Below are 13218 nucleotides of genomic sequence, written 5' to 3'. Positions count from 1 at the left end.
AGCCATTTCTAGTGCCAGTGACTTCTTTGTTAGAATGGACAGTTTTATCATAGCTCTAGTGTATACCCAGAGTAAATCTTCACTGGCATTGATATGAAAGCCCTTCCCAGTTTTAAATAATGAGGGAGAATATAGTTATGCAGGAACTTTTACAATCAGAGGTAGTTATTTAAAAAAGTACAATAATAAAAACCAAAACTGAATCACAAGCAACCAAAACCACTACAGAACAGGATCACAAAATTATGGTGGGTTTTCTGAGTGAATATAAAATCTGCCAGACTAGACACTGTTTGAAATCAGTGAAAAATCATCTTGCCATATTTTTACCTGCAATGTACATTTCATCATAGCTTGCCAGTACTTTGTAGCTTTTCTCTTTTTCTAGATGTCCCAAAGCATGTCATCAGTATCCTCAAGACATTCTGAAAAAATAGCAATTAGAGAGTAAGTACATGTTAATTTTCATATAAACAGATGGATATACTTTCAATAAAATAAGTGCATAGTTAATGTTACAATTTTTCTCTTCTTGTTCTGTGGTGAAAAGATGCATAGATCTCTATAATTTAGCCATCAGCTATTGAACAATCCCAGTTGAGCATAAATCAAATTTTATAAAACCTTTTTCTAAACAATGAAATGGCCTTTTTGAAATCTGTCAGTGACTTTCTTGAATTCAGTATTCCATGGCATTTCCAGAATTCTGAGGCTTTTCTTAGATTTCTTTTTTGTCTGTAATCTTGGAAGTCTAAAAAAAGGAGATATATTCATCCTGAATATGCATAGTGATGTATTATATTTCAAAATAAGTCTTACCTTCCTGAAGTCTTCAAAGTTCTTGTCTTACTCTAACAGAATGAAATAAAATGAGCTCAAGCATTTCGTTAGGTATTATTAATGTGTTTGCAGCTGGATGTAGAATTGTTGCTGGAAAAAGAAGTATTCTTGTAAAAAGTGATAGCTACAGATAGCTTCTTAATTAATATTAGGCTTATAAATTACTTGAGTAATATAAAAATTCTTTTGAGAAAGAAAGCCTGCACAGATTTTTCTGTTAATGTTTTCTGAATTACACCAGTTTCCATTTTTGCTGCAATGAGACCAGCAGGGGAAGAATTGTTTTTTTCCCCTCTAGCATCTGAAAATTGTCACAAGTGTCCTTTTTGAGGAGGAAAATGGTATGAAAGCAGAATTAATCTGTCCAATAGAGATGTTTTTAAGTCAATATAGCTTATCTTCATAGTAAATCCAGGCAGAAGAGTTTGGAGTATTATTTATTTAATCCAAAAATTAACTTTAGAGATTATGACCTAAAATTCTCTACATTTACACAGTTGACTGTCTGTGTATCTGTAGTCTCCTCCTGTGGAGAATTTTTTCACTTTCTTTGCACTTCCTCCCTCATCCACAGAGGAGTAGTAATATTTATTCTTAGAGCTCCGTTGTGATCTAATGCTTAATTTGTAGCTATTTTATACTTCATTAATGGGCAAAGAATTTACTTGCAACACTTTACACAGTGGAACAAGAAGTTTGGAGACAGAAGTTGTTCTTTGAATTCTGTTGCCAAAACTTCGTATGAGAACTTGGCTTTTTGTGTTACCTTGGTGTCACAAAGAAGCAGAGTTCTAAAACATTTTATGTACAGTCTCCACCGTGTTTCTTTGGCTTTTCATCATTTGATCAAAGATGAACACTTCATCCCTTCTCTGTCTTGTGTGCTTAAAATTTTAAGATTGAAAGCTGCATAAATGTTCTCACTGTATTTTTCTGTGTTCAAATTTGCTTCAGTTTAAAACAACAAAATAATTTTTGTAGACACCACTACAGTGATGGTTACCTTAAGTACCGGTGAATAAAAATAATACAAAATTGAAACACTAGCATTTAGTTAGGTATTTCTGGTTATGTTTTAAAGAAAACCTGACAGTTCTTTTGAGAAAAAGAATTTGAGCTGCTGGATGTATAACATTTCAAAAACAGTTTTTGAAGGTAGCCTGCTTTTCTTGTCTTCAGAAAATATGAAATGTATATGAGTTGGCATAGCATGTGGAAATGTCTGCTGCTCTTCAGCTTAGTCTGTCTCATGCAATACGTGGGGGAAAAAATGTAGTGTAATTAATGTAGTTTTAAGCTTCTGTGCTTTTGTTTTAGTTAAGTTCTGTGATTTTTTTCCCCCCCCTAGTTTTCAGGTTGGCGATTTGGTACTCATTATCTTGGACGAAAGGCATGACAACTACGTGTTGTTTACTGTTAGTCCGACCTTGTATTTCTTGCACTCGGAGTCCCTTGCTGCACTGGATCTCAAACCAGGTGAGTGTGGTAAGTGTCAGATTTTTTTTCTAATTATTATCTCCTCTTAAAACTAACAGTCTTAACTTTCTAACACCGAGTGATTTTTATATGTATGTGATAAATACAAGAAGCAAGTAATAGTTGTCAGCTATTTTGGTAGCTTTTGCTACTTGTTCTGATGCAAAATATTTTTCAAAGCAGAACATTTAATTAAAAATTTATATAGATGTTAATATCTTGCAAAACTAGGGGAAAATATCTGCGTCTTCAAAGTAAACTGTGGGAAAAAAAAAAAAGAGAGAGAATATGCCAATTTAATATGCAGAGTTGTTAACATTCCCATCGGGCTGCTTCAACTACTCAGCATAAATAATAAATAAAAAAATATACATAATAGTATATGGGAGTGTGCAAGCAGTATTTTTGCTCATAGTTCTTCAGTTCTTCCACCAAATTAAAATGATATTTATTATAAATTTTCAGAGAAGACTACTTGTATTTATGTTCAAGTTGATGATGCATTTACTTTTTTTCTCCCTTAAATTTCAAGGCTTTTTGTTGGCGTTTTTTTGCCAGCTATCTAAACTTAGCTAAATTTAAATCTTTTTAAATGAGGAAGAATAACAATGCTTTGCACTAAACCATGAGGTCTGCATGAAGTGGAGTAATTGACATGTCTTTAAACTATCATGTGTTTTAGCAAACCCACCTGTGCTCCCAACTTTGTAAAAAACATCTGAGATTATGCATCAAAGAAAATTTGTATTCATTCTAATTTATCAGTGAAAGTTTCTGTATTATTGCAAGCTATCAAATAATTTCCCCGAGCAGACTCACTGTAGATTGCAGTTATAATGAAACATGATAGATCTTGAATAATTGTGTAGTCTCCAGAAGACCACTAAGCCCTGAGTTTGCTGGAGGATCTGTGCCATGTGTCATCTGTGAAACCTAAGGAGAAAATGCCTGTCTTACTTCCAGATGTAATATGTTCTGAACTATGGCATTAGTAGTGCATACAGAGCTATGTGAAATATGGTAGACTTTTCTTACTGGTTTTTTACATATGTAAGGTAAAAAGCCATGTCAGTTCGTATGTTACTGTGAGTACTTAATTCACTGACCTGCTTTCCAATGGACTTGACTTGCTCTGGTCCTTACCAATTGCTGAATAGAGTTAATCTCAAATCTAAGAAAACTGCAGATAAAACAAACATCAAGACTTATCAACTGCCTGAGGGACACGTTTGTCTCTGTCTCACTGCTTCAGGAAGCTATGTCTTGATTATATTCCTGCATCAGGAAAGTGGGGAAAGTGAAATTCCAAATGATAGTTGTGTATGTGATAAGTTAAAATTCATGTTGGCCTAGTTACTGCAAATTATTGTTCTAAGGGCCACCAAAATGTTACATTTAAATCTGACCTTGCTGAATGTTTGTTTATTTAAACTGAATTTTAAAAAAATCTTCATTTAATGAAAATATAGTGTAATATCCTGGTACTTGTAGCTGCTTATCCAAAATATTAAATACATTTTCTCTTTAGCATCAGGTGCATCTCGGAGACCGTGGGTGTTAGGAAAAGTGATGGAAAAGGAGTATTGCCAGGCAAAAAAGGTAAGAAATTAGTAATGAGAAATAATCTGTGATAAATAGAGAAGAAAGTATATTTTAGTATTTTTAACAATTGTGACAAATTCTCTCTGCATAAGAATTTAGATGAAAATTGTCCCAAGTTCTGCTATTCCTGCTTTTCTTTTGTGTCAGTTTGTGTCAGTGAATAGCAAGAGTAAGGGGAACCAGAAGAGTCAAGTGAGCAGTGGGGTTGGGTGTTGGCATCCACACTGTCCAAAGCCCTGCCAGACTCCTAAGGGTCTCCTGAATATTGAGTAATGGGAATAATTAGAGTTTAAAAATACAAAAATCAGTAGAATAATTCCACATTTTAATTGTTTTATTCTTTTTTTTGTAGGCACAAAACAGATTTAAAGTTCCTTTGGGTACAAAATTCTACAGAGTGAAAGCAGTACCATGGAACAAGAAAGTATAACACAACAGATTTTTAGTTCATTCTGTCTCCATTCTTTTTTGACTTGTCCTTCAGTGCTCGTTCATCGCTCCAAATACCAGGCCATCTTTTTATACTGAGGTCATGTGACGAGATACATCATTGATGTACTGCTTTCACTTTTTAACAGGTGTCATTTTAGAAATTCATCAAAAACTCTGGCCCTAACTGCTTCGATTTTTTTATCCAGATAACTATAAGAGTGTGGACCAAATGAGTTCATTTTCTCTAAGGGCAACCACATGAAACATGGTTTGTTTGCCATGTTAATTGCCTGTTAAATATACATTAGCTTGTATTTAGATGTTAAATGTTAGTTACCATTATTACCAGCATATGTCCTTTTGTGAAATCATTATCAAAGTACTTGCACTCTTTAACAGATTCTTTATATGTGTAAAATTCATCAACTATTTAAAGAGGTTGTTCATTGCATGCAGATAATCATATAATTTTTCTTCAACATGTTTGCCTCAGTAGATAAATAAAAATAACTACTGCAGCTTGTTTCATTACATGAAAATGCTCTTTAATGTTAAAAAACCCTTGTAATTTGATAGACTGATTTTGAAAATCAGTCACAGTTAGATCTGCAATCTTCAAAAGCACTTTCGATGGATTGATCACATGGATTCTGAAGGGAAGACACCTGTGCTGTTCATTCAAGGTGAAGCACTTGTTCTTCCTCACAAAACAGAAGTCTTGTATTAATCTATTTAGAAAAATCATATTGATGAAAATGTATTTCATGGTTGAGTTTCAGGAAAAAACTCATTGTACATTAACCATACAAGAGTCATTTAAGTAACAAATTATTGTAATTGTAAAAGACATGTAGAATTTTAAAACAATAAAGATTTGAAACTGTATGTGTTTGAAGTATTTGTGTGCCTTTTAAATACTATCTCAAATATTTATTTCATATTAATCTGTTGCATCTTCTTTATGATTTCTCCGTCAGTTTCATTATGTAGCAATACCCAAATTTTCTATGAGGAGTAGTAATTTTCAAAAGCATTTGGGAATTACAGGAATTACCTTGTAATCATAAAAATTAATCTAAGTGGACAGAAACATTAATTTTGTCATATTAAATGCATAATGACATTTTTTTAGTAGTTATACTGCCTACATTTTTAAAATGTAGTATTATTTATTTTATTTTTAATAACAGTATAGAAGGGATGTACTATAAATATGTAACCAATGGGGAGTGAAATGATGAGTTCAGCTATGAGCTTATGCCTAGGATTTAATCCATAGAGTTATTCAGCTGTGATATATCTTAAGGAGTGGAAGAGGAAGAAATAAAGAAACAACCACATGAAAATCTCAATGCTTCTGCTTATATGTTTCAAATAATATTTCTCTAGACTAACCAGTCCAGTTGAATACCCAGAAACATCTGTATATGCTTTATTTAAAATTTTGTTCCATAAAAATTTTCAGTTCAGATTTTTATGAAATGCATGGGCTTGTAACTGTATCATATCTTTGATTAAATAAATCTAAGATAGTTGATCTGTGGAAAACAGAATGTCATTTTGTCAAGTTGTATTCTTACCTGGTTGTTAAATTTACTAGTTGATTTACTGACTTCTAAAATTAGTTTTCTAATGTGCCTTGTTTTTCAAGAATAGTATTACCATAGTTGAGTACTGCCCAGTGTCAAATGTGTAAATAAGATAGGACAGGTTTAATGTATAAAAAATGCAAGCCAGAGAAACAACCTATGCCTTTTTTAATCATTGAATTTTTCACCTTTAGCTAAATGGGAATTCAGTTCTGTCTGCAGTTTGATGCAATCTTGTTCCTTAAGTCAACTGAGTCACAAGAAGTTGCACACATAGTGTAACTCATTTCTTTTAATATGCTAAATGTTTAGAAGCCTTGATGTCTTTTACCCATTGACAAAACTTTCCCAGCCTCAGATACTTGCAGGGATTAGTTCTCTTGGAAGCCATCAGGCTTTGCTAACAGGCACTGAATCCTTCTATTTCTGGGAGAGCAGTTATTCCTTGAGTAGCAGCAATGAATCTGTGTAGCAAGGGGCAATCCAGTGCTATAACATTAGACCCCACTCTTTTATTACTGATTAATCTACTTCAAAGATGAGTAAAATGTTGCCTAGAATTTTCTCCATGGGGGAAAGGATGTGTTGTCAATCAAGTTCTTCCAAGTTGGATAAAACTGCTAATTTGACGATGGCCCTACGTGACAGAATACCTACAAGTGGCACTCCTTTTTGGGCATACAAAAATACACATTTTTCTTACACTGTGAGTCATTAATCACTGAGGTTTGTGTGTCTTTCTGCTTTGTGCTGATGACATACCATGAAGTTCATTTGTTGTAGGCTCTGAGATGGTGTCCTCAGTGCTGAAGTGAGGTGAGTACAGAACTCGTGCTGAGAATTAACTTCCTCGCTAAAAAATAGAAAAAAACTCAGAAATTCCTGATCTGTATTTGTAAAAACATCTAAACTTTCTAGTCTCGTTTTACTGTTGCCTCAATTAAAAATATGTACTTTTAAGCTTATATATGGACAGTAGCAGTGATGATTTATGATGCTATGAAAGTTGGCTTGATTTCTAGTTTAAGATAAAACTACATGACTGAGGTTTATATAACTCAGAAACACATGAACAATATATGAAAGTGAACTTGGGAAGCACCTAAATAATTTGATTAAAATAAATTGCTATAATGCAAACTATGAGGGAAGAAAAACTTCCCTGCTGATATCTGCCATTTAATAGAACGCCAGGATGTATCTGTTATTGTTACATGACATAATATTTTAAAAATATAAATAAACAGCAGTGCCTTTGGGTTTTAGGAATATTTGTCATGTGTTTCATTTTATAATCTTTATGTATATTCAAAATGGAAGTCCTGTCAAACAAATGCCTTACGTATTCAGTAATGATTCTGAACAGTCATTGAGAAAAATGTAGTTTACATATTTTTTGTATGTCACAGCCTTACTAGTTCTTGAAAGTATGTTTGTTATGTACCACCTATGTGCTTTATCTTGCACCATAATAAAACTTTGTGTGTAGCTATATAATTTGGAGGAGCATGGTCAGGAGGGATGGGGGAGAAGTTGGAGGATAAATTTGATGGTCTCAGATTTCTCTAATTCTTTTGTGGAGCAGCATGTTGGAAACAGCAAATACTGAAAATAAAAGCCTCTTGTGCTACTGTAATGCATGTTTATTCCAAAGTCTGGCTTTAGAGAGAGAAATTTATTTTTCTGAACTGCAGAAAGGAAAATGAATGGTAGAAAAAGTTGACCAAAAAAGCAAATGCTGTCCTGCAGACTTAACACAGAAGGGATGTGATAATTTAAAAGGGATTTTTTCCAGTGTTCCTGGAAAGCTTATATCCATTTGAATACTCGGAGAAGCATATCAGTTTTTGCACTGCTCTGCAGTTGGTTGCCTGTCAGGAGCTTATGCTTATGTTCAGAATTCAGCTGTATTGCATTTGAATCTTAAGATGGTCTGAGTAGGACCATTTTTACACTAAAGTATACACTTTCCCTTAAGTTACCTATGTTGCATAGTAGAACTGGGAAGTCTGCCCTTTGCAGAATTATTCTGTGCCTTTTTGCAGTGCTAGTTTTCTTTGTGACCTAAATTGCACCCTTATTTCATGGAGTTTAGGTATAAGCCAGATTGACTGTGAGCAGCTACAGCAAAAATGGATTAGTATTTTGGAGTGCTGTTTCATTCCTATAATTTTTTCATTAATAAATTGTAATGCAGGTAATTACTGCTTAGTGCCAAACTAATAATTCAGAAATGGAGCATCCTCCATATAACAACTTCTCAAGCCTTTCAAACTTCAGTGATCTATCTCGGTGCTGCATTGTAAGGTCACTGATTCCTTTATCTCTTTACAGGCCATTCTGCAGTCCTGAAGCAGTGATAAATGAGAAAGGGTGAACAGTTACTTCCTTTAGCACTCGCTCTATTAACACACGCTCATATTAACAACATCCACATAAAATACTGAGCATGGGAAAGTCTAGTCCCCAGACTCCCAATACTGGCTAAGAATTGAGTTCAATGTTGATGCTCTCAAGTAGCATCAGATTTAGAGAACAGTGAAGTTGTAAGGAACCTCCTGAGGCTGTCTTTTCTGACTCTCTACTGGGGCTCGAATCCTGTGATGTTTCTAGTAAGGGTCTTCAGTTTACAACTGACTTGGCAATTCAATGTTTTCAATGTTTAATTTAGTCCTTTGTTTTGAAGCCTGGATTGAAACTGCTATTGTAATTTGAATATTTTTTTAATTCTCCCTTATTTCTGGCTCAATTTTCTGAAATTAATCATGGGTAGGATCCTTGCTTTCCTTTTCCTGACTTTTGCTTCTTTGGACTTAAATTCTCATTTTGGGTTTGAATTTTTAGGCAAAATTATATAATAAGTAGCAGATTTTTTTTTCTGCAGCAAGAAGAGCTATTTTCTTGCCTCCTACTCAAAAATTTGTACTGTTTGCAAAAGGGTGTTAATAAAGAACTTTTTTTTTTCACCATGCTCAGATTAATAAGTCCTGTTTCTGCCCCAGATATCTACATGAGATCTGCCTCTTCTGAACACAGTGCTGTGTTCATGCTTGTGCACACAGCTTTAGCAAATACTGCAACAAGCAGCAGCTTTGGGCCTGTTTACCTGTGCTGGGAGCATTAAAGGTGCAGAAAAAAAATGATAAATAATACCTTATTTTTATTTTTTAATGAAGATTAGTTACAGAGATATGAGTTACATATAACCAAAACATTCTGCTGTGCTGGAATTTTATACTTCCGAGCTGACACACTGTATAGTCGTTATCAAGGATATAATAATTTTTTATATGTCAGTTATCAAGGAGGGACAAAAGAAAATGGCCTGAAGGTCCTGGATCCTTAAGGGACATCAGTCAGTTTTAAGTACCATTCTATCTCTGAGCCAGTTAATTTAGGCAGTTGAAATGTCAGCTCTTAATATCTAATATAATCACAGTGCTTATGAGGAGGAGACTGCTAAGCTATGCCTCTTGTGGGGTGTTGGCCAACATTAATTATCTACCATGTCTCTTGTGAATGGTGGGGAGTACTGTCAGCAATGATTTAACAGTGATTGAAACGTAGAAAAAGGTTATACTTATATTGAATACAGTACAAAATACTGTAAATAACAGGAGATAACTTTGTAGAAAATTGATAGCTTTTTAAGCTTCAGAAGAGACATTTATTTTATGTAATATACAGAAGAAAAACAGGTATTTATTTTCAATTGAAATCAGCTGACTAAAACCAACTGTCTGCTATTAAAAGGCTGTAAACTAGAAATAGCCTTTTTTGGTATATACTAAGATTTCTTGAATTAGGTTGAAGTAATTTTTCAGAGTATTTTTTAAAATCAACAAAACATCTAACAAGTAAAATATTTTATTTTAATTTTAGACCATGTAATACTAATAATATTTCTATTCCTTATGTTTGTAGCTCTTACAAGTGAATTTTTGGAAGCTCAAATAATTTTCCCCAGATATGATACATGCAGTTAAATATGCTTCTGTTGACCTTCTAACAGTACATTGTAGAATTTGAAAAAAAATTTCCAGATTAGCAGTAGAATGTAAGTATATATACAGTGTTGTTGCTACTTGGGAACACCAGAGGTATCTGAACATAGGTATAGGATAGAGTGACTAGTAATGGTTTTAAACTAAAAGAGGATAGATTCAAACTAGATAAAAACAATTTTTTATGATGAGTGTGGTGGAACACTGGGACAGGTTGTGCAGAGAGGTGGTGCGTACCTAATCCATGGAAACTGGATGGGTCTCTGATCAACCTGATCTAGTTGAAAATGTCCACTCACATTAGTGGAAGTTGGACTAGAAGTTCTTTAGAAAGGCCCTGCCAATCCAGAATATTCCACAATTTTATGTATGATGACAATATGTATGTATATACTGTGATGGCATATGCTTCTGTTTTGGCAGGTTTAAAGCACTGAAAAATTGAGAAATGTCAGCTTATCAACTTGGATTTTATATGCCTGAGGATGCACTTTTCAATTAGCTAATTAGGTGCTCTTTTCCTGTGCTTCTGCTTCCACATCTGTTCTCAGTTATGCATAAAAACCTTGCCTTTAACATATTCATTCTTGTCCTTTTTATGGTGACAATTTCTGAGCAGAATGCTTGCTATGTATCACTTACATAAGACCCGAGTTTCTCCAGATAATTTACTTATTTTTAGTTACCTGTTTACCAGGGGGACCAATTTGAGATGCTTGGGCTGCTCTTCCATACCACAGCAGTTTTGTATCTTCAAATCCTGTGCTCTCACCATTTTGTTCTCTCCGTTATGTAAGCAAGATGGTAAAGCAGTGTACTCAAAGGCATGTGACACTTCAAGTAAAACTTACAGCCTTGCTTCTCTGCTCTGTTTGGTACTTATGATTCTCAGGCGCCTCTGAAAACTGTATGTTGATATCCATGTGGGTCAGTTCTTACTCTGTAAACCAATTTTCCGTATTAATACAATATGCACTGTTGTAATATGGTGCGTGTATTAAATCACATACTTAGTGTTTTTCTTTGACTGAGACCTAATACACCAAAAATCAATTTTTTACAATTTTCTACCTGAAAATGTTAATTTATTTTCAGTGGACTTCTACAGGTTCTGATTTCTGTCTTGAGATCTGCATTTTTCAGCTTTATATTAGACTTCTGTAATGTATTCAAAAAAGGAAGAAAAAAAAATCAATATTGGCACTTGTCCATCTGCCAAATTATTTCTTTGCTAAGCTACAAGTGTCATTTTGAACTTTCTGACTTCTTGTTACTATAGTCACCTAGAAATCATCTTGAGAAATTTTAAGTTATGACCCATTACTGCACAGGAAACAGGATGAGCCATGATTCTTACATGATGCCTTTGGACTGTCTATTTTAATCTTTCTTCTTATACCTTTTTAGTGCCACATGTCCTCTTCCCAGCTCTCGAGTTAGTTCAGAAAGAGGAACTTATTGTTGACAACCCAAGTCCATTCCCTGTATCCCTGTATGGTTAAATGAAGCAAATACGTTTGTCTTATTGTATAGATGAATCAGATTTTCCCTTGCACGCAGGTAATTTAACCTATTCACTGGTGACAAAAAAAAGTTGTGCAGAAGCTTTGATGTGCTGGAGCTGGTTGGTTAGGGTGTAGTACAATGTTCATTTTTGGAAAATCTCAACTCTTAGAGGCTTGAAAAGTTCCATAGATATACATGGAAGCTACTGGGAGTAGAGATGCCACAGTGTTGTCTGGTATGAAAAGGGCCATGTGTGGCTCTTGAGGGAAGACACCTCACTTCTAACTGCTGGGCCATTGATTAAAGAGCTTTCTCCAAGGGGTCCTAGTATATGGGGTTTGGTTGGGCTTTTTGGGTTTTTTTCTCCTTAACTGCAAGAGTTAAGCATCAAAACTGCAATGCTTTCTGTACGGAGGAATAGCTGTTCAGTAGGCATCGGTAGCACCACATTCTTATCTACAAAATAATCTTATAACCAAGTATTTGAATGGATACCTTAAGAACCCATGAAAAGGGGAGATGTTGAAATTATTTTATTTTCTGTAACTATTAAAAAAATGTATTTTAAAATTTTTACTACCTTATTTTGCTATGTTCCTTTACCCATCAGACAGTGACTTATTTACTGGTTTTGTGTTCCTCAAGCAACTAAAATCAATACATCTTGTATCTCATTTTTGTTTTAAACAGCAGGCTACAACAGTTTATTCTTCAGGAACATCTTGGGATGTCATGGACTCTCAGCCTAGCTTAGATAATTCTGTAATTTCACTGGCAATCAAATTTTGACACAAAAATCAACATTTTAGAGATGGCAATGTCTATTCCCTTCTTGCTTCCTATAACATCTATAGAGGATGAAGTCATAAACTGATTCAAGTGTTCAGGGCATGATTTGATTTTTTCCTAACTACAGAAATTTTTGTTCAAGCATCCTCAATATTGATATAGAGAACCAAAATTATACTAGGAATTATTATTTTTATTGCAAGGAAAATAAATCTGTAAAGCATGTCTTGTACTTCTAAGCATAAATTAATATAAATAAGAAGGAAATGTAATGAAGGGGTTTTTTTAGTCATTGCCCAGCAGATGTTCTTGAAAACTAGATTTAGGTGAGAAAAATGACGAATCTGCTGTTGTGCTGATGGCTACATTTCTCATTTGCTGAACTTTGCATGTTGACCAATAAGAGAAGAATATCCTTAAGAGTTTATAAGCAACTTCCTGGTGACATTTTGCCTTCTCCTTGCCACAGAATTTAGATCATCTGCTATAAATACTCCTCACCTGCCCTTCATGTTTTCAGTTGCTCCAAATTTGTTATATTCTTAAATTGTTTCAGAGGGTTGGTGGGATTTTAATTTTTTTTTCCCTTGTGAGATTTCTGCAGAAACTTGAGTTGCTTTGTAGTGGGATGGATGTTATTTTCCTTTATGGTTGTACTTTGCATATTCAGGAAGTGTGGCACAAAGGAGGGAGTGGATGTTGCATGTGTGCTCAGTATCAGTGGACCTCAGCAGGATCAGAGCTCTGGTGCTGACAGTGGCCTGTGATCATATCACAGCACAGGGTCACAGGCAGGTTCTTTAGGATGCTGATTTGCTGCAGGTCTTTTCTTGCATTGATCCAGGCTTCTGTGGCTGTTGTGACCCTGGATGTAGGGGTGAGGAAGACAACATCAGGAAGAGGAGGGGGTTGAAATAGTTGTGCCAGAGGCTTTCTGTGATTCCTCTTAACATTAATCCCAGAAATTGGTACCAAGATGG

At 34.5% G+C, this 13218-nt stretch overlaps 1 protein-coding gene across 6 annotated transcripts in view; it reads left to right on the top strand.

Annotated features, from left to right (window-relative positions):
- Nucleotides 1–5235, top strand: part of RB1CC1 (RB1 inducible coiled-coil 1) — a 64631-nt gene extending 59396 nt beyond the window's left edge. For 5 of the 6 annotated variants that reach the window (XM_021555699.4, XM_085573812.1, XM_077783628.2 and 2 more), the window contains 4 exons: nt 389–447; nt 2189–2325; nt 3845–3915; nt 4271–5235. In XM_021555699.4, coding sequence (XP_021411374.2) covers nt 389–447; nt 2189–2325; nt 3845–3915; nt 4271–4348 — 345 coding nt within the window. In that variant the 3' untranslated portion in view covers nt 4349–5235. The remainder of the gene's footprint in view (nt 1–388; nt 448–2188; nt 2326–3844; nt 3916–4270) is intronic. The other variant, XM_021555701.4, reaches the window with a different exon arrangement.
- The last annotated feature ends 7983 nt before the right edge of the window (nt 5236–13218 follow it).

Source organism: Lonchura striata, chromosome 2 (genome assembly GCF_050655825.1).
Source record: "Lonchura striata isolate lonStrDom1 chromosome 2, ASM5065582v1, whole genome shotgun sequence".
NCBI lineage: Eukaryota > Metazoa > Chordata > Aves > Passeriformes > Estrildidae > Lonchura > Lonchura striata.
Note: the sequence above shows the minus strand (reverse complement) of the source record. Positions and strands in the feature narration are given on the sequence as shown.